Source organism: Astatotilapia calliptera, chromosome 6 (genome assembly GCF_900246225.1).
Source record: "Astatotilapia calliptera chromosome 6, fAstCal1.2, whole genome shotgun sequence".
NCBI lineage: Eukaryota > Metazoa > Chordata > Actinopteri > Cichliformes > Cichlidae > Astatotilapia > Astatotilapia calliptera.
Genome location: NC_039307.1, coordinates 31,556,371 through 31,576,446, shown reverse-complemented (window position 1 = coordinate 31,576,446; position 20,076 = coordinate 31,556,371). Strand labels below are relative to the sequence as shown.

The following is a 20,076-nucleotide window of genomic DNA, read 5'->3' as shown; positions in this document are numbered from 1 at the left end:
TAATAATAATGAATTAAAACAGAAAATATAAAAAAATGACAAAATATGATTAGAGACACATCTTCAATAAATAGTATCTGGGTCAAAGTGTGCAAATACTCCACATAGGAAATTATCACAAGACTTTTTTTTTCTTCAGTCAGACTTAAAACATGCATAATAATATTAGCCTATAGCGTTATGTGTTATTTGTGTAAAAACGTCTATTTCTTTATTTTAGTCATTAAATCTGTTATAATACAAGTGTTGTGTCTGCCAGACTCTCTCTCCTTAAGGTACCTTTTCCCCCATTGATGTTCCAGGGATGTACCTTTCATTGGTGTGGATTTAACAGGCATTCTTCACATTTGTGATTTGTGTTTACTGTTATTTTGTGTTGTTGCTGACATCCACCTGGATGATCATAAAGCTTACTACTACCTCTTGTAGCACTTACGTGGAGGTATATATACACAGTGCCGATGGATAATTACCAAGGTAATGAGTAATTTGGGCTAGTATCAGAAGATTAAGAACGACTCTTAGAGCTCTGGTACATGAATGGCAAAGAAACCAGACAAACACAGTTGTGTGGCTTAAAAGTACTTTAGTGATGTTAAGCCTTTTAAAAGAAATCAACACAAGATTACAACAGGTTTTAACAGAACTTATGAAAATGTATAAGTAATGTCTAAAATTTTCCCCCAAAGTAGCAAAAAAATAGAATAAAAATAAAACTGTGCCACTTTGATGAGGAGCTCTTTTTGTGATACTGTTGCCATCTCTCCCAGGATGAATCCCTGAGCAGTGAAAGAGCATATCAGTTGTTTAACATGTTACTCTCTTCCTTGTAGGCTGCTGTGTTTTATTTTAATTTTTGAAATCACACCACATGAACATATATCCTCTAGTATGTTATGCACTTTCACATATCATATTAATAAACACAGTGGGCCACCATTACCAAAATATGCCAGTGTCAGTCCAGCCCTGAACCCAGATGATCCAGAATGCAATAAGACTTAAAATGGAGAGCAGTTCAGAGTCAGTTCAATATTAATGGAGTTCGTTTCTGTTATCACATGTTTACACTGACTTGCCTACTATTGCAACGTGGAAATGTTCTCAGTTGTTTGTGTTGTATGTTGTATGTTTGTGTCATTATCTTGAAAAAAATTAAATGTTATACTTTTTAAAATCACTGTCCATCCATCCATCCATCCATCCATCCATCCATCCACTTCCTCTTCTCCTTTTCAGGGTTGCAGGGGTTGATGGAGCCTATCCCAGCTGTCTTAGGGCGAGAGGCAGAGTACACCCTGGACAGGTCGCCAGTCTGTCACAGGGCTAACACAGACAGAGACATCCAATCACAATCACATTCACTCCCACATTCACACCTATGGGCAATTTAGTGTTTCCAGTTAACCTGTCCCCCACTTTAAAATCACTGTTTTCTACTAAAACTCCATTGTTAGCTATAGGGACAATCAACCCCATTCCTTCTGACAGCTAACCCAGCTATGGGGTCAAAATTTCAGAGTGTCATAGATGAATGAATGAACAGCAGTTCATCAAAGAGTAAAAAGTGTGATACCCAACCCCAGTCTACCCCACGGTTTCTCTCTCAAACACGCTCCTGGGAGGAGCATATTTAAATGAACCACACAAACTTGATTTACCGGCATGCAATTTCCTGCAAATTATACTAAATTTAACGCTGTGAAAGAATTCTTTGTTTTGTAACTGATGCGGTTTTGATAATCTTGCGTTGGTTTAGCTGCAATCAGTGGGGGAAATGTTATCAGAAGGAGTGCATAATTGGCTCTGCCCCGGTTTCACCCTGCATGTTTAGAGCCGTGCGTAATTCTGGTCAGTGTATGAATCAGTGGAACCGAGACAATGAAGCCTGTAATGCAGACTATAAAAACAAAAACAACGAGCTCAAAGACCCCAAAACAAAAAACTGTTGAGTCAGTGACAAGTTTTGTGGAATTTCCTATACTAACGATATGCTTCAGCATAAAAGCTGTGCTTATGAGTGAAAGAGAGGCGCTATTATTGACATTAAGACATAAATAGGAGTCATATATAGATTATATGGTGGAAGAAAAAAAAGGGAAAAAACCAATCAGATGTTGTTAGCTGATTGAAGCTGATTTTTTAGTGCTTTTTCCCCCAGTATAACACATCAATGGGATGATTATTTTTATTCTCAAAAGCTCTGTATCAGTGTATTGCTATGAAACTACTCTCTCTTTCTCTCTCATAGAGACACACACGCGCACACACACACAGACACACACACACACATTCTTGCCCTCCACGTTGCAACACTACACTTCATTTTTCTTGACCCTCCCTTCCTTCCTCTCTTCATATACCAACAGAGAACGCCCATGGTGGGTTTCAGAGGCCAGAGCAAAGGAACTCCCTCGTCATCAACTTCAGACACACAGAAGCAAAGCAAATACACACACCCCACACCCACATGTGCACTCACTCACTCACTCACTCACTCACTCACACACACATACACACACACTCACACACCCCACAGTTCCACATAAACTAAAAGAACCCACTGCTACCTCATAAGTCTCAGGCTGTGGCACCGTCAGCATCGATCAGCTGTTAAAGTGACATAGAAGAAGGATGGCTTCTCCTGGATGGGCCGTTGCGCTCATGCTGTTTCAGCTCTTCCACTCAGGTGAGTGAACTGATGGCTGAGTGGGTGCAGTGGGCAGCTCTGATGAGAAGAACCTGTTCAGTGTAGAAGCCAATTGGGCGATAGAAGCAGATAAGGTTAAAAAGTAAGGTTAAAGAGTGTGACAAGAGAGATAACTGGGACTGAAGATGACTGGGCAGAGTGTGGTGGCTGCGCTTGTAAGAACCCCTGAGGCAAATTGATTTGTAGTTAAAAATGACATGTGATCACTTTTCTGAGGGTAAAGTTACTTTTTTTACTCTGCTAACCCAATCCAAGCATTTCAGCTCAGGTTTTTCCAAAATTGTAGGAAACTATTTAACTTTAAAAAAACGTAATATGTTGTTAGAGAGGATTCAAAGCGGTTACACATGATCATATCAAACATGAGACATTTGAAAACATAACACAAAACATTATCTACACATGTAAAGCTCCATTCTGCATCTGAAGAAATTTGAATTTGTGATTCTTAGACAGACTTAGCTGACAGTACTTCCCATTCACATTTTGAACGCAGGCTTTTCCTTAAAGATTTCCATCCCATCTTTGGGGATGGAAGCATCCCCAAAGATCTGCAAATCAGGAAAAAAAAGACGTCATTGATCCTTCAGGTTTTGAGACTTGTGATCCTGGTTTGGTCCGGAGACTACGCTCTCTGTAAGCTGACCCAGCTGGCAGTTGTACTGCATTGTTCACGTTGCAGAGTGGCACATGGGAAACACAACTATAAATTTTGACAGCCGGCACGCCTACTGCCAGTGAGATCATCTGATAGGCAGGAGAACAACCCCAGGACTCGATGGAACAATGGTCAATTGAAAAGAGGAGCGAGTTCTTACGATTTGGGCAGGGTGTCCTTCCTTCCTCAGAGGAACACACTGGGTGTATTCAGCATGCTATGAAACAATAGTTCACAATAGATCAGCTAAAATGAGTATTATTTCATGAGATGGCAAAATTTAATTGACCCTTGCATGTATTGTGTTAAGACCGAGAAAAAAAAAAATACTCATGAGATCATGTGAGTTACAGTGCCAGGACAAACATAGGAGGAGACCCATCCTTTTATTCATGTTTTTATTTATAGTATTGGGTTTAACATCACAGGTATTCAGTGTGTTAGGTCTACATGTACAGTATCCTCCTTAATGTTCTGTTTTTCCATCTTATGGCATTCTCTCCACCATGTTTTACAGATGATGTAATGTGTTTCATTTCATAAGCCGTTTACTGTTATGGCACGGTATGGATCCAGTGTAAGTGTAGCGCGTGGCGAACACTAAAGCGGTCGCGCCAGAATGTCACGCTAAAAAGAAAGATTCTTTAAAATACAAGGGGGAGCAAGCGAGTCAGATACCACGGGCACAGAGAGGAAGCAGGTCTGATCAGAAACAGTTTATTACTAGGCCAGGGAGCACAAATAAAAACACCCTTAAAATGTATGTAATAAAATGTTTGCTCTCTACTAAAAACAATTCTAAAACCCGTAAAACTACCATTTTCTACATTCACTAAAACCCCCCTGCTATAATTAGGCCACATGTTCATTATGGGTCCATCAGCAGGCCAGGAATTCCTCCTTTAGAGCAGAGTCCACGTCAGCCCCGTCTTCAGCAGACAAGAAAGAGCCACCCATCTTCTTGTCCTTCCGCTGGCCCATCACTTCCCAGCCCGGCTTGCGTTCTGCACCCGAATCCATAATGTGACCACCGCCACAGCTCCCCTTGCGTCGGTGTCCTGCAACATAACAAATAGGGGCCAGAACAATGGTCCCAGAAGCGGCCCTGGCTCATGGCCATGGTGACCCTCTCCCAATCCAGCTGCACCCAGTAAACAACAGTAGAGACCCTACTCACAAATGCAGGCAGAGGTAAACCTCTGCCCTGCTGCCAATCACACGCGTTGTCTCTTACTGTTGCCGTTCCATGAGGTCAGGACTTGGTCGCCGCATCACACTGGCCATCTCGCATTAACCTTCCAGCCTCTCTCCTTCAGTGCTCAGCTAGCCTGTTTTTAAAAGGTCTTTACACAGCTGATAGGCCACCTCTGGACACACCCCTGCCTCAGCAGGTGGTCCCTATCAGCTAATTTGTCCCATGTGCAGCCAGTCCACAGTGGATAAAAACCATGTCACATAAAACACTAAAAACCATGCAATAGAAACAGAATAAAACCATGCAAACAAAACAACACTCATAAATAAACACTAAAAATCAGAATAAAAACAATATACAAGATAAATACAAATTTCCACTGTGTGACATCAGGATCCATACCGCTAACTGACTGCTGATAAAAGCAGCAGGATGAATCCTGAAGCGTAAAGGGCTCTCTGCCCAACTTCAGCCAAATTTTATAAGACAGTGCTTCACAGCGTAAATAGATTTTGACTCAAAGCATACCGCAACTCCCAGCAGAGCAGCTTTTCAGTGACTGAAGATAAAACTGAATGCAGAGAGACGCACAAATGGGGTGCGAGTGGTTGCAGAAACGGCCTGGCAAAGCATCTCAAGGGAGGGAACACAGTAATTGTCCATGGGTTCGAAAATCCAGGGAGTGATTAAAGGATTTTCCTCCAAGTATTAAGAACACTTTATTTAAATACATTTAAAAATCCATTGTGGTGGTGTACAGAGGTAAAATAATAAATAATATAAATAAATAAACATTTTTTAAAAAAAGTACATTTAAAAAGTCACTGTCTGCAGTGTTTTTGTAGCTACTTTCATTTTCAGAAAGCTCACAATGAATTTTTAACAGTTTTTTTTTTTTTTTTTTTTTTAACAAGCACAATGGATAAACCCCAAAAAGTTGATTCTGTTCATCTGGATGTAGCGTTTTCAGTGGGAGAAACGTTTGTTCCTCATTCAGTCTCAACTGAAGAAGTTGCTAGAGTTTCTCCCACTGAAAACTCTACATCCAGATGAACAGAATCAACATTTTGGGATTTCCTTACCTGGATGATTGAGCCTGCATGAAATATTTTATAGTATTTTGAGGTTTTCTTCCAGTTTATTAAAAAAAAAGTACACGTAACACAAGGTTTTACAGTATTGCTGCCCCACAGATTGAACTTAGACAGAAAGGTACAACATGCAGTCTAAAGTTGCATAAGCTGACATTCGTAAGGAAAGCTTTAGCAACTAAAGACTTGGATTATTATAGTAAAGCGAGGAAAATTAGATCTTTTTTATTTCTTAGTTAAAACATGTTGTGTGGATTTCTGATAAAAATAAAAGTGCAAAATGATTTTGGACAGACCTTAAAGATACAGTACACAGTGTTTACTTTCATGACTTATTATATCTTGCTCTTTCTCCCACTCCCTTAACCTCAGGTACTTCATACCCTGTTTTCACTAGCACACCATCTCTTCCACCAGAATTCGCACTTCCCTTTCCAAATGTCAGCCTTGTCGCTTCTCCCATCACACCTGGAGAATCAACACAAAGTGTCCTCTGCCCTCTAAAGATATCACCCTCCACTGTGGTGGTCAGGTATGGCAAAAAAGAGTGAGTGATTATTTCAGGCTGACGTAGGTGGTCAGTGATAAGAGTCTGTGTGCACTAACTTGCTGTTCACTCATCTGTGCAGTTTAAAGCCTTTTTGGACAGTAAAATGATAGCTTGGTGTCACTCAGACATGGTGACCTTGTGGTATTTCATTGTTCAGAAAGGTTCACGAGGTTTTGACCTTGTGTTGAGCTTCTGAAATCTATGGTGCAAAGATCAGCACTCTGATTTTTATCTTGGATCAATTTCCAACTATTAAATATTTCAGTTGCTGTCATGACTTGTATTGAAATGTAAGAGGCAACGTCAAGAAAATGTCACCAAATTAACAGAATCATCTGCGTGTCTGAGGGAATTAATTGTGTATCTCCTTTTACAGGTTTGGAGATCCAGTCAAAGCTAACTGCTCCATACAAAGAATGGGGTATTTTGGCATTGGTTGGGAAGTCCCACTGGTAGGTTAATCAGTGTTTGATTATACACAGTGTTTTATATGTTGAGAACCAAACAACACCCACTAACTAAACTAAATATAAGGCTTATATCCTCACTTTGTAGTTTTATATAAGAGAGCTGTATATTTTCATCACACAGTCTTCACAACTTCATATCCAATGCAAAGAGAGTTATGATAAGTGTGAAGTGTATTGGGAAATAAAGAAAGAGCACTGCAGATGCAGTATTTGCTTTGAGGGCGTTGACTGAGAAGTATTGAGAGTTGCACTGTGTTTGTGGATCTAAAGGACATGATAGGGTGCCAAGATAGGAACTGGGGTACTGCCTGAAGAAGTCAGGAATGGCAGAAGATGCAAGGATGGTGCCAGACATGTCTGAGGACAGCGAGACATTGGTGAGGTGTGAGTACATCAGGGATCGGCTGTGAGCCACTTCTTGTTGACAGTAGTGATTGATAGTCTGACAGATGAGGCGAGGCTGGAGTCTGCATGGACTATGATGCTCACTAATGAAATTGTGATCAGTAGTGAGAGTATGGAGTAGGTGGAAAAGAACCTGGAGACGTGGAGGTATGCTCAGAGGAGAAGAGGAATGAAAGTACAACCAAAACAGGATAGATGTGTAAATCAGAGGAAGACAGATGAAAAGGTTACCATGGAAGCAGCAGAAGTGGTGAAGGTAAATTCAATTCAATATTATTTATATAGGAAAAACTTTTTAACAAGAAGAAACCCATGGAAGAACCATGCCCAGGGAGGGGCAGGCAATTGTTGAGATTGGTTGGGGGTGAAGAGAAGGACACAGGAAAAAAAAGACACTGTGGAAGAGAGCATAATTTCAGCATAATTGTCAATAAGGAAAGTCTTAAGAGTAAACTTAAAAGTAAAGAAGGAATCTGTCTCCTAAATTCAAACTAGGAACTGGTTCCACCAAAGAGGAGCCCGAAAGCTGGAGACTGTCTCCCATTCTACTTTTTAATACTCTAGGAACCACATGTGAACTCAGTCTGACTGTGAAGTGATCTGATGGGGTGATACAGTACTAAAAATTCTTAAAAGACGTATTTTGGGATGATGATTTTGAATCTGATTCTGGATTTAACAGGGAGCCAATGAAGAGAAGACAATATAGAAGAAATATGTACTCTCTTACTAGTCTATGTCAGTATTCTTGCTGCAGCATTTCACCTCAAGTAAAGGCATTTCAGGGAGTTTTTAAGGCATCCTTATAATAATGAATTACCGTCATCGAGCCTAGATGTAATAAATGCATGAACTAGTTTTGGAGGTCCACCTACATTGTTCTTTGTAAAAAAGTGATTGCCCCCTAAACCTAATAACTGGTTGGGCAACCCTAAGCAGCAACAACTGCAATCAAACATTTGTGATCACTGGCAATGAGTCTTTTACAGCACTTTGGAGGAATTTTGGACCACTTGTCTTTGCAGAATTGTTGTAATTCAGCCAAAATCAAGGGTTTTCAAGCATGAATTACCTTTTTAAGGTCATGCCACAGCATCTTAATCTGATTCAGGTCAGGACTCCAAAGCAGTCCTGCTCTTTTTCTTAAGTTAGAGGTGGACTTGCTGGAGTGTTTTGGATCACTGTCTTTCTGCAAAAACCAAGTGCTCTTCAGCTTGAGGACACAAACAGATGGCTGGATATTCTCCTTCAAGATGTTTTGGTAGATCCATGGTTCCATTTACCAGATCAAGTCTCCCAGATCCCTAGGCAACAAAGCAGCACTGAACCATCACATTACTGCCACAACGTTTTACTGTTGGTATGTCGTTCCTTTTCTGAAATGCTGAGTTACTTTTATGCCACAAGTAATGGGACACACCCAGTCTGACCATTTTTCAAGGCTTGGAGATCATCACGATGTTTTCTGGAAAACTGAACTACGCCTTTATGTTCCTTTTGCTCAGCAGTGGTTTTCATCTTGGAACCATTTGGGGACATTTTTGCCCAGTCTCTACCTTATGGTGATGTCATGAACACTGAACTGAAGCAAGAGAGGCCTACCGTTCTTTGTTCCGGGGTGGATGAGTCGTTGCTGAGGTCCTGGGGTAACTTTGTTCAGCCAGTGAAAGTTCACCACTGTTCCATGTTTTCGCCATTTGTGGATAATGTCTTTCACTGTGGCTCGCTGGAGTCCCATAGCTTTAGAAATGGCTTTATAACCTTATCCAGACTGAGATCTGAGTTACATCGTTTCTCACTTGTACCCGAATTTCCTTCGATCGCAGCATGATTTCTAGTTTTGGAGGACTTTTTGGTCTACTCTACTTTGTCAGGCAGGTCCTATTTAAGAGATTTGATCGAGCACAGGTGTGGCAGTAATCAGACCTGTGTATGGCTACAGACGTTGAACTCCGCTTTTCAAAGACGTGATACACCACAGTTAATTTCCCCTTAATAATAAACACCATTTAGAAACAGCATTTTGTTTACTTGTTAATATTAAAATTAGTTTAATGGGCTGACACTTGAGTGTGATGAACACACACACACACACACACAAAAATTGTGTTTATTGTTCATTGCCTTCACTTGAGGAAAAAAGAAAAAAATCTGAATAGCTTTGCGATTTGTTACCCTTTGCCACTCCAGAACCGTCCTAACTTTACATCACAAGGTTTTCTGATCTGGAGTGTTGAGAAGATGACTGACTGGACCATTAAGCCTGTGTGTTTTGCCCTATCTGAACAGGGAGGACAGTGTTACAGTAAACTCACCCTAATAGTCTACAGTAAGTCAACAGCATTATCCTTCTGACATGCATGAAGCACTTTACATGGCTGATATGCCAACCTCTCTCCACAGAGCCTCCAGACAGAGTATCCATCACATTTCTAAATCACAGTGAGTCACCGTTTGAGGGTGATCGGTATACTCTACAGTGCCACGTTACAGAGGTTGCGCCTGCTGAAAATGTCCTCGTGACCTTCTACAGTGGGGAGAAAATGCTGGCTCAGATGCACTCGAATACATCCAGTGAGAAGAAACCAGTGACTCAGAGCTTCACTCTGAACATCGTATCCAGTAAAGAAGACACTGAAGCTCAGTACTGGTGTGAAGCCAAACTTGAGCTGGGACCTGAAGGACCACAGCACCTTCCAGTGATGGCGTCACAAAGACTCTGTAAGTGAAACCAGTGATCTGCGCTACAAATTTTTGGAATTTATGTGGATTCTGTTTTTTAATTTCCCCTTTAGTTCTTTTTCCCCTCTCCACATCTTTAGGATCCCTCTTTGCTTTTTCTGTAAGGCCAAAAGGGTAGATGCAAGCTATTTGCTTCAAACACTGCAGCATCCATTTAAAACACGTACATTTTGAGCTCCAGTTCTGCCACCTGGAGCTTTCCCAGCATCACTGAACAACTACTTACCCAGGCTACATTTAATGTGCATATGGTTATCAAAGCTTAAAACAGCATAACAGCTCTGTAAGTATAACCTGATCTGCTCAGTGCGCAGGATGCAATATTATGGTAAAGCCACAACAGCATTTCCAAAATTGCTTTTTTTACATGGGAGTGACAACCGTGCAGAAAACACAGCAAAGAACATATCAACACAGTTCAGGTGTGGATAATCCTAATATTTATTTACTTATTGACTGTGGAAAATGACCACCAGAGCTTCTGCCATAGTCACAATATATGCACTGTTAATAACATATGACTGAAGACTTTCTGCTCTACAAACCAGTTTATCACTCAAGAAGCATTTTAATGAGGCAATATAAAGCTGTTGTGTAATGTTTCCTCCTGCAATTTCAAGAATCACATATATAAACTACTTCAAATGAAACTGCACTCTTTGTTCTCCAGTCATATACCGTCAGCTGTAAAGTGTTACATAGAACTGCTTAAACCATATTTTTCTTCTTACTAGAAAAGTGAACAAACAGAGCTTCTTTCGTTAGATAAAATGTATTAGGTGTCTTTTCTTCCACTGATTGTTTTTCCTTGTTTCAGTTGCACCACAGCTTAGCTGTCCTGTAAAACTTAAGGTGACAGAGGGCGAGAGATTCCCATGTGAGGTGACAGGAAACCCTCAGCCATCAGTGACCTGGTTCAGAAATGGGCAGATAGTTGCCCCACCCTCTCATTTAAATAAAAAGGATGCTGGAAATTACACAATCCAAGCTAAAGGATTATTTTCAAAAAACTTCACAGTGGAAGTGAAAATCCTTCCTGCCAGAGGTAGGGTTGTCTGCATTACTACTGAACACAATTAATGCTCCCTGTTAACATTTCTACTTTCATTGTTCCAAATCATCCTTCCTGGAGTTTGAGAAAGCTTTTGTTCTGATATATGATCATGTAAATGAGAAGAATCCTAAACTGAAGGTTTGGAGTAATCTTGTGCTAAAAACTGTTTCTTCTGCTTTCCAGGAACTGCAAACAGCTGTTGTGGACATTTCTTGCTGCTTGTTCTTCTTACCCAGATGATAACTCACGTGTAAAACCTTAAAAGTTCCTCTTTCCACGTTACTTGGATAAAAGTGCTCCTGCTGTAGAAAATGCAGAGAAATGTTCATTGCTGTGTCATTTCTTGTGTCCTTAAGGCTCAGCTTTGAATTTGAATGTCTTTATGTGCATTTCAAAGACAGTGGAGTCTCACTAAAAGCAGATTATGCTCTCTAGTTGTTCTTTTTAATCGTTTTGTTGCTGAACTTCTGTCCAGGTACATGTTCTTATGTAACTACCGTAAGCTGCCTTTGTTATCTGCCCAAAAGGCAAAGTTCACATCTTCCAGACTGAAAGCTTCTCTAGAAAGAAATTCACATTTTAGTCCTTAATCACTCAGTGTTCATGGGTATGTGAAAGCAGTATGATTTAGTTAAAAACAATTTACTTTTAAAGAGCTGAAACTGGAAATAAGGCGAGACAGTCCAGCAAAGGCATCCAGAAAGATATCTGGTTGTCTTATTTTCTTTTGAACATCACAATGGTGTTTCATTACTATTTGATATCTAAAGAAATGCTGAGTTACGCCCCCATCCTGCCATGTAAAGAATCCAAGAGTTTTTGGAAGGATTTTCTTTGGATTTGGAAAACTGGATCAATGTGTTGATGTGGGTGAGGGTAAAAAATTTAAATAAATCATTGGGCATAATGTATGTGTCAACCCACTGTCCAAGTGTCCTGCTCCACCCCCTTTTGGAAACTGTCTGGGTTAGCTGTCAAAGCAAAAGCTGCACCCAAATGGTACAAGAGGCTAACAGCCTGCTCTTTAGTTGGGTAACTTTAGACTTCCTCATCGTCCTTTAGGCTCGTTGAGACATTTTATTTTTACATCCTTATTCACAGCTCCTGCATTACTCCTTGCAATACTTTCATTGCACAATAAATTTCAGCTTAAATAAGCTGACTAGGCAGTTGAACTTTGTTGTTTTGAGTCATTTGTTACTAGCCTCAGTCAAGTTGGTAAAATGAATCATTACTAAAACCTTCAGTTGCTGTACAAAATGTTAAGAAAATAAAGCACCAAATAAACAGCTATGACATGCTCTCTTTATTATGTATTAAGTGAAAGTGTGTAGTTTAAGACATTAACTTTGTTGATTTTAGTATAAGAACTACTCCATTAGAACCTCATGTGCCCAGTTCATCTTCAACGATTCTGCTCCATCTAAAAAGAAAAACATTTTATCTACTTGACAAAATGTTGATTATAAAGCTTTTATTTTGACATTGAAACTTATTGGAATACATAAAGCATCTTGTAGCAATTGATGTGTTGCGTTTGATAAAAACGTAAACTACTAAACCATGATGTCACACACTGGTTTGGTCCCACAATGAAGTTTTTGCTGCCATTGTTGTTTAGAAACCATTAGCTAACACACATCCTGGATAATCCTCTCACTCTTAGAAGACAGAATGCAGGTTTCAGGATTTTGGAGCCAATTTTGAACCTTGGAGCTACAGCCATCTTTTATTTTGTCTAAATATGAGATTTGAATTTGAAATTAATTTTGTTTCAAGTACAAACATGTCCCTTCGGTTGTTGATTTTTGTCATTTTGAGCATTTCTGATCATTTTAGTTCAGTTCTATAAAACTGCTATCCAATTAATTCCCTAAATCATTGGAGTGTCCCCTTTTCATCCCCTTTTATTAAGACAGAAAGAAAACTGAACATGAGGAGCACTACTCTAAATTCAGAGTTGTTGTAATGTTAGAGTAAAAAGAAAATATACAACTTACTGCATGTCTTTGTTGAAGGTTGTCATTTTGTAGCACCATCACCTTCAGAGACTCTGTGCACCTGAACAGCATCTGCATGTTTGGTGCCTCCAACCTGAAGCATCTGAGGCAAAATGTCACCACATATACTCTGTGCTGGGAAACCAACTGGGCTGGACTGAGGAGGAGGAGGAGGAGGAGGGAGTAGGGGAGAACTCTGTGTCTCCGAGAAGCTCCAGTGATGAACAAAACACTTGGTTTTTGCAACTTCTGCTAGGAGCTCCTGGAGCCCTGGGAGGTGTTGCTCCTGAGCCAGGGCTTGTTCAGCAAGGAGATCCAGGAGGGAATGAGTGGGAGTCTCATCAACTTGAGATTTCTCCGACTCTGCATTTGAGGTGGCTCTGACATTCATTTCCACTTTTTTGACCTCGCCCTTCTTCGTGGCAGCACCCTCGTGAACAACAGAACTGAGTCTATCGGAGCCTTCGGTGAAGGCAGAAGCTGCTCCTCTGGACATTTCTGTCAGTGGTGAATTTCCCCAATCGTCATTACAGTCATCTGAGAATGAACATGACTGCTTCTTCTCACACTTGGCCTTCTTCGTTCTAAACATGTGAAACAATGCTTGCATTTTTGGTAAATAACTTTAAACATTTTATGTAGAAATTCATACAAGTAACAGCATTTAATTCCGCCCATCGCTGCACTCACAGTAATGACGAGAGATGTAACAATTTCCTGCTCTCCTTCATCAGAACCCTGAGAGAGAAAAAAGACATTTAAGTCGTAACATGTGTATAGTTAAAAGTATGAAAATAAAGTTTCAGGACTGAAACTGCACCATTATAGTTTACCTTGATTGCATCCACCCTTTTGGCCAAAGCGGTTTGACCTCATTGTCAAGAAAGATCTTGAGATGCTCTTCAACCTCCTGTTCCCCCTTCCTTTCCTTTTTATAATTGTCTGCTTTTGCTTTCAGCACTTGGCCCAAACACTCTCTAAATGACAGAACAGGTCAAAGTGTCCGTTTTCATGGACTAAAGCACAGTTTTAAAAGATCTTACTGAAATAAAACATGTTAACACGTGATTGATCTTTACAGCTTACCTGATCTCCTCATTCCACTTGAACACTTTCTTAGGACCTGCTTTTCTCCCAGTTTTCTCCTCATCATTGTCCTCTGTTGCTCTTTAGATAAACAGAAAATGCCATTATCACAGAGGGCTAGGGATGGTTTCCAGTAGTCCAATTCTCTTTGCAAGCACCTGCACAGCCAACATGCTAATGCTAAGCTAGCCTAGAAGCCAGAGTGCTGTTCAAGCTGAGTAAATGCTGATCCCAGCCTAGCAGTTGCATGTACATGCTGTAGAGTAATGCTCATGTCGCATCTGCCTTTTTGAAATTGTACAATTTGGTTGTGTCAGCCATAAGAAAAGATTGTAATATTTAAATACAGCCACAACTGTGGCTAAGAATGGGAGATGAGACAACGTGGTAAGTAGGAAAGGAGATTTTATTTTGTTAAATAAAATTATAGACACTAGTAGCTGATAGTCTCACCTCCATTTTCCAAGAATAAATGAACTTACTTTGAAGTCTTGACTTGTTCATACGCCTGACATTCTTCATTGAAACATGAAATCTGCTCAGGCATAGATCTTCCAATGGCATCTTTAAGTTTCTGCATGGGATTTTCCACCCCAGGGGGCTCCCCCTTATCAAGAGGGCATAAAAAGCAGGTCACACAAGTATAAATAATTTACAACTCTGTAATAGAAATGCAGCTGAACACATGAGCACACTCACCACTTGTGCGATTAGCAGTTTCTTTACACGTTTGAGAAGCGTATCTCTGCTACAGGGCAGGAAAGACGACAGGTGTGTGTACACCTTGGAGCGCAGTGACCCACTCTGCTCCCGACACTGTAACTCAATGCTGTGCCGAAACACCAAGAGCAGAAACATGCATTTAAACACCACACTCAATATCTCAGGTGGAACAGGTACACATTTAGTTAAAGGGTTAGTGAGTTATATACTGCTTTGTATACCTTTGAGCATGCAGCCATAAAAGCGGCTTTGTGACGCTGCACCTACATAGCTACTATCTTTGTATGCCATGCTAATCTGTGTGTAAACCGGTTAAAATTTGCGAAGGAGATTATTTGAAATCTTAGGCATGAGTATAGGTATAACAAGATTTTTGATCAGATAATCACGTGTGTAGCAAATTTAAGGTAAAGATCAAGGTTTGCAGGTCAATACCTGAACTTGAAGCAGGCACTGTCCAACTTTTTCTTACACGAGCATTCAAGTTCCACAAAACGTGATCACCTAATATAAATAAATACCACTTCCTAGTAGTTTCTGAAAGAATGAGTCATTGAGGTATATCTATCACTATATCTACATACATACACACACTCAGCCTGGCCTTATATAGACGCACCATCTCCATGACAAGATTATTATTCCTCATTTCTTTTTGTTTTTAATTCTTTGCCCTTAAATTCAGCATCATTCTTTAAAATAATAATAATAATAATAATAATAATAATAATAGCAGCAGTTTGTATGCTGTGCATGTCTGTGCTGAAGGACTTTCGCTTAAACTTGCAAAGAGAAATATGTTCTGTTCACTGTTAATGGTTTTACATTTGAATATGTTCACTTGGGAGAACTCACTCTAGCAGGATTGAGTTGATATCTGGACTGAAGAACTTGAGTTTTGACTCTCCCTCTGATATCTTGGCCGCCTAAAAATCAGTGTAAACATTGCTCATTAAACTGCAATCAGTTTGTCAACCTATACAGTGTGCACAGGCATTTCCTTTCAGCAGAAATACATAACATCTCACCACTGTGAGGTTTCTAATGCTGTCTTTCAGTGCTGGAGGAAGTCCCTCTGGCAGCGGGGCGCTCTGTGATGTAGAACTGGAATCTGACACAAGCTGGGTTTGCTCTGGTTCACATTTCTCCAGAAAATTATTCTTTGAAGTTGAAGTTCGGGTTTTGGGATCAGAAAAGGTGTCGAGCTGCACGGAATCATCAGTTTTGCTTTGGATCAGCTGCATCTCTAATGCTGGTTGAGGAAGTGATTTAGGCGATGAGATCTCTTCACTGACTTCTAACAGAGAGTCCAGATCAATATCAAAATCTACTGTGCTGGCTGCTTGAATCAGAGCTTGGTCATTGGTTGAACCAATTAAACTGAGAAGAGGGTCAGTTAGCCCCATGCCTCCACCCCCACCTGCATCTGCAGGAAACAGAGGGGTTACTGTTGCACCCAGATTTGCAGCTGCCTTGTCCCTCGCTCTCTTCTGTCTCTCTCTCTCCTTTTCTTTTTGAAACTTTTTCAGCATGCTGGTGACGCTCAGAGTCCTAACAGCCTTTTTCTTCTTTTTGATCTCCATCTCATCAGTCTGCCCAATTTCAGACATAGAGCTACAAAACAAGAAAATTACAAGGGAACAATTTAGTGTTGTTAAGTCAGCTTTACAGCATCAGTATCTAACTTTGGTCAGCCTCACCTTAACTTATGATCCATGTTGCTTTTTATCTCTCCATCTGCTCTGCACAGCTTCTTCCCTGGCTTCTCCTGATCATTATTCAGTTTACGTTTCTGGGAAATTGTTCAAAGGCATGTTAAACAACTCAAAAACGTTATAAAGAACCAAAATGTTGGTGCAAAATTTCCTTTTAAATCTATTTAGCAGATTTGCCTAAATATTCAGCGCAGCCAGTCATGTACTCTTACTGCTTACTTTTGTCATCTCAATCGTTTCCTCTTCGGCTGTGAGGTCATCGTCTTCGGTGTCAGAGGCCTGGCGGAACTGCAGCACGCCCGAATTCACATAGAACCCACCAAATTTGGTGGTGATGGAGCATGGCACGAACTCGTCATACTAAAAGCAGTATGTAATACAATTACAGAAACTACTGAGGGACTGTATAACCACAAGCAGTACACATGATGGCTGTTGAGAGCTTTCACGTGCAGCAGCGAGCTAATGCTTAAGCAGAAAGAACATTTACTCAGTGGTGAGTGAGGTCATTGTCATAATCTAGAAATCAAACCGTCTTTTTGTGCAGCACAGCAGGCAAGGACGAGTTTATACCAGCTGTGAGAAATTTCAAAAGGTGTTCTAACACCGACTCACAGCCTCAGAGTTGTCAATGAAAGAATCCTCGTCATCATAACCAAATCCGATGTCGATCAAGTCCTGGATGCGGTCCTTTTTTTTCTTAGGTTTGGCACCCTGTATTGAGAGGAAGCATAACATTACTGCACCATTTACAAATATTTATCATAGTGATTGCCACCTTCTGTTCACACATCAGTTTAATCTTATAGGTTAATAAGGTAATTTGTTTTTTAAATAACAAAGGGAGTAACAGGCTGCTTTCGGAGGCACAACCTGTGTTACCAAAAGTGAACATAATTTATTAAGCCTTAATATATGAACGTTCTCTTTATCACATTGTATTGGATTCTCAGGTTATCGTGTCCAGGCTGACCTCTGGGCCACCCAGCTGTAGACAAGCACCCATCAACCCTCACAAAAAACACCGAAACCCCCCTCCCCCCCAAACAAAATCTGTTTACATGTTTACAAGAGTAAAAGGCTACTCACATATTTTTCTTCCAACTTCCTTGCAATGGCAGCGACTTCATCGTTCTCCCTCTTTTCTTCCTCCTCTAGTCTGCTCAGTGGTCCTTCAATTTTTGACTGACTTATCTGAAACCCATTAAATGCCATGCCAGCCATTGTTTTACAGGAAATTGAACACATGTCTGGCTCCAATGCAACCAGCATGTTTATTAGTTTTTCATGAGATTAACAAATCAAGTCATTCAGAATAGCAATTTACTCCCACTGTGAGTGTTAAAGCAGATCTTTGTCCCACTTTGACTATTATCTAACTTTTAAACCCAGCTCTGGCTTTAAAAAGTTAGTTTTTTAACCCACTTTTGAAACTAAGCAAAGGCTGCTGCTGAATTAGCAATGCAGTTCCAACTGAATTAAAACTGAACTGCTTTTTGTGTGTGTAATACCTTAAATGGTTTACAATTTCATGTGGTTAGCCAAAAGCCTAAAAAATATTTAGCCTACTTAACCCAGACTAACTACAGTCACGGGTCTGTTTGTATCTTAACTGGTTACAGGTTAGGAGGGTGGAGGTCGTGACTTAATCCCACCTTGTCATCAACAAGCTGCCTGTAGCTGAACTCCGGGAAGCTCCGCTCGTCGGGCTCAAATAATGTGAGGACGAGCCGGACTGTTTCAGTGTCAGCGGGTCGATCTGAGCGGGATTCTTCCATCTGCGGAACCCCTGACGGACACCTGTGGGTCGAAGGCGAGTTAGAAGAGGGCGCATCACTGCTGAGAGTAAACAGCTGAACTCTCCGGGGTTCAGCCATCCCAGCGACAGCACACCGGAGTCTGGTTTGGTTTGAACTGAGGAGACGGGCAAAGAGAGTTTAATTAAACTCAAACTGCGGCAGGTGTGCGCGCACGTGCCCAACTGTGTTACCTTGGCAAGCAATCCCGTTTGTTTAAAGCGAGGTTTATTTCTTTAAAGATGGTCCGTCTTCTTCGTTTCTCACGTATAAAACTCTCTCAGAACCAGGTGGAAGAAGAACGTGTTGAAAGAGAAACAGGATTCTGGAAAAACGTCTGTAAAGCTTTGGGAGTGCCAAGTACTGGCTCTGTATTATCCTAACTATCCATCCATTTTCTTCCGCTTATCTATCAGTGGCGCCTCCAGATTTTTTTCATAGGGGTGGCCAATATAGGCACCACTAAAAATATTGGGGATTGCGCACAAAAAACAGAATTTCCAGTTTTATTATGCTGTTGTCAATTAAAGGTTGCTTGAAAAATATTGCAAAAAAGAGAGACGTTGTTATTAAAGTTGATATCACTGACAATAGGTAGGCCTACATATGAAAAGCAAATAAGATTTTGAAATCCATAATAATGTGTTCTAAACAGGAATAAATAATTATAAGTTAATGTTAATGTTTCAACTCATTGTAGGCTGTCTTTCTCTCTCTTGTGCTCACGTTTATTCGAATTATTACCAACATAAGACAGTTTTACCAGGATGGGCCATTAGGGAGGGCAGCAAATTTTCTGAGGGGGTGACCATTCTAATAAAAAATGTAGGTAATGTATTCATGCTGTTCCACAAGAGTTTTTAGTTATTTGGTTTGTGCATGGCAACAAGCACATGTCTCAAAGCAGATTTATGTAACAGTTAATATAAATAACGTGAAAAATACTTTTACAAAGAATAAAAAAAAATATTTTTTTCAGTAGTTCTATTTGCAGAAGAGGAAGATTGTCTGAGTATGGCCCCTGCTGCTTCTTATCTGCTTTCTCAACACCTGGAAATCTCTGCCCTTGTGTTTACACTTTACAAAAAGCCCAAAGATTCTTGAACACAGAAGAAATCTTTGACATTATTTTCGGCCCAGGATGGAAGGTTTGGCTTTTGTGATCCACACTCCAGGCAACCAGATGGACTACCCTGGGCCCAGATGGTACTGGTACAGCTGTTGGGTTTCTTTTCACACATTTGGATGATCTTATAACAAAACTTAACAAAATGTTCACTAAAGTTAGGCACCAGTCGAGATGCTCATTTTGAACTGACGCCTGTGCTTTTTCAGCATTTAGATGAGCTTAAGCAAAGCACTCTGCCACATGTAAATTCTCCTGCCTAAGCAGTCAGTGCCCAGGGTTGTATTTCTCCTGTCAAAAGGGACACATCTCAGGTTTAAGTGCAGATAAACTTCAGCATGACAGTCTGCTAGAGGTAGCTTCTCATAACTAAACAACCAAAAAACAGAAACAAAGATTTCTAAGGAAAAACTTAAGAACTTTGACATTGGAAACAAAATTGAGAATTATCATATGCTAAGAAAAAATCACAACAGAGAAAGAGATACGGCAGTGAGATTTGCGAGAGTTTAAAATTCATATCAACAAGCTCATTATCATCAAGACAGAAGTTTCCAACAAAAACAAACGTCATACATCACAAACCGATACCAACAGGACATCGGCTTTAAGCAAAAGCAGAGGTTAGTTTGAAGAGTCTTAAAAGGCTTATATCACCACTCGTTATGCAAGGGATGCAGCATTTACATTTAAACAACGGCTAAGAATAAGACAAACAATGTGTAACAAATGCAAACGACTGAGTAACACCATGC

At 40.3% G+C, this 20,076-nt stretch overlaps 2 protein-coding genes across 8 annotated transcripts; one reads left to right on the top strand and one right to left on the bottom strand.

Moving 5' to 3' along the window:
* Window positions 1-1,345: 1,345 nt before the first annotated feature.
* Window positions 1,346-11,177, top strand: LOC113024534 (intercellular adhesion molecule 4-like). Of its 5 annotated transcripts, none has more exons than XM_026171714.1 (7): window positions 1,346-2,689; window positions 6,072-6,186; window positions 6,581-6,656; window positions 9,270-9,408; window positions 9,483-9,800; window positions 10,639-10,866; window positions 11,059-11,177. In XM_026171714.1, the coding sequence occupies exons 1-7, from the start codon at window positions 2,635-2,637 to the stop codon at window positions 11,127-11,129; spliced, it is 1,002 nt and encodes a 333-aa protein (XP_026027499.1). In that variant the 5' UTR covers window positions 1,346-2,634; the 3' UTR covers window positions 11,130-11,177. The 5 variants fall into 5 exon arrangements, with proteins under 5 accessions (XP_026027499.1, XP_026027500.1, XP_026027498.1 ...); XM_026171715.1 differs by having other exon boundaries at window positions 6,027-6,186; window positions 9,369-9,408; XM_026171713.1 differs by having other exon boundaries at window positions 6,027-6,186.
* On the bottom strand, window positions 11,113-18,618 carry LOC113024523 (ubinuclein-1-like). 3 transcript variants are annotated; one of them, XM_026171683.1, is made up of 15 exons: window positions 18,390-18,618; window positions 18,055-18,313; window positions 17,489-17,593; window positions 17,015-17,113; window positions 16,619-16,759; window positions 16,385-16,476; window positions 15,713-16,298; window positions 15,540-15,610; window positions 14,661-14,790; window positions 14,444-14,568; window positions 13,962-14,042; window positions 13,709-13,852; window positions 13,566-13,613; window positions 12,876-13,459; window positions 11,113-11,177 (listed from the first exon to the last, which is right to left on the bottom strand). In XM_026171683.1, the coding sequence occupies exons 2-14, from the start codon at window positions 18,274-18,276 to the stop codon at window positions 12,898-12,900; spliced, it is 2,406 nt and encodes an 801-aa protein (XP_026027468.1). In that variant the 5' UTR covers window positions 18,277-18,313; window positions 18,390-18,618; the 3' UTR covers window positions 11,113-11,177; window positions 12,876-12,897. The 3 variants fall into 3 exon arrangements, with proteins under 3 accessions (XP_026027468.1, XP_026027467.1, XP_026027469.1); XM_026171682.1 differs by lacking the exon at window positions 11,113-11,177 and adding an exon at window positions 12,161-12,298; XM_026171684.1 differs by lacking the exon at window positions 11,113-11,177 and adding an exon at window positions 12,161-12,298 and having other exon boundaries at window positions 18,055-18,199.
* Window positions 18,619-20,076: the final 1,458 nt, after the last annotated feature.

What these genes read in the sequence shown, in the direction of transcription:
- LOC113024523 (XM_026171683.1), bottom strand. Translation starts at nt 18,276, where the DNA reads ATGGCTGAACCCCGGAGAGTTCAGCTGTTTACTCTCAGCAGTGATGCG. An exon ending in AAACGATTGAGATGACAAAA is followed by an intron (nt 16,477 to 16,618) that starts GTAAGCAGTAAG and finishes ACAATTTCCCAG; the next exon opens with AAACGTAAACTGAATAATGA. An exon ending in ATCAACTCAATCCTGCTAGA is followed by an intron (nt 14,791 to 15,539) that starts GTGAGTTCTCCC and finishes GTTTCGGCACAG; the next exon opens with CATTGAGTTACAGTGTCGGG.
- LOC113024534 (XM_026171713.1), top strand. Translation starts at nt 2,635, where the DNA reads ATGGCTTCTCCTGGATGGGCCGTTGCGCTCATGCTGTTTCAGCTCTTC. An exon ending in CCCTCCACTGTGGTGGTCAG is followed by an intron (nt 6,187 to 6,580) that starts GTATGGCAAAAA and finishes CTCCTTTTACAG; the next exon opens with GTTTGGAGATCCAGTCAAAG. An exon ending in ACTCACCCTAATAGTCTACA is followed by an intron (nt 9,409 to 9,482) that starts GTAAGTCAACAG and finishes CTCTCTCCACAG; the next exon opens with AGCCTCCAGACAGAGTATCC.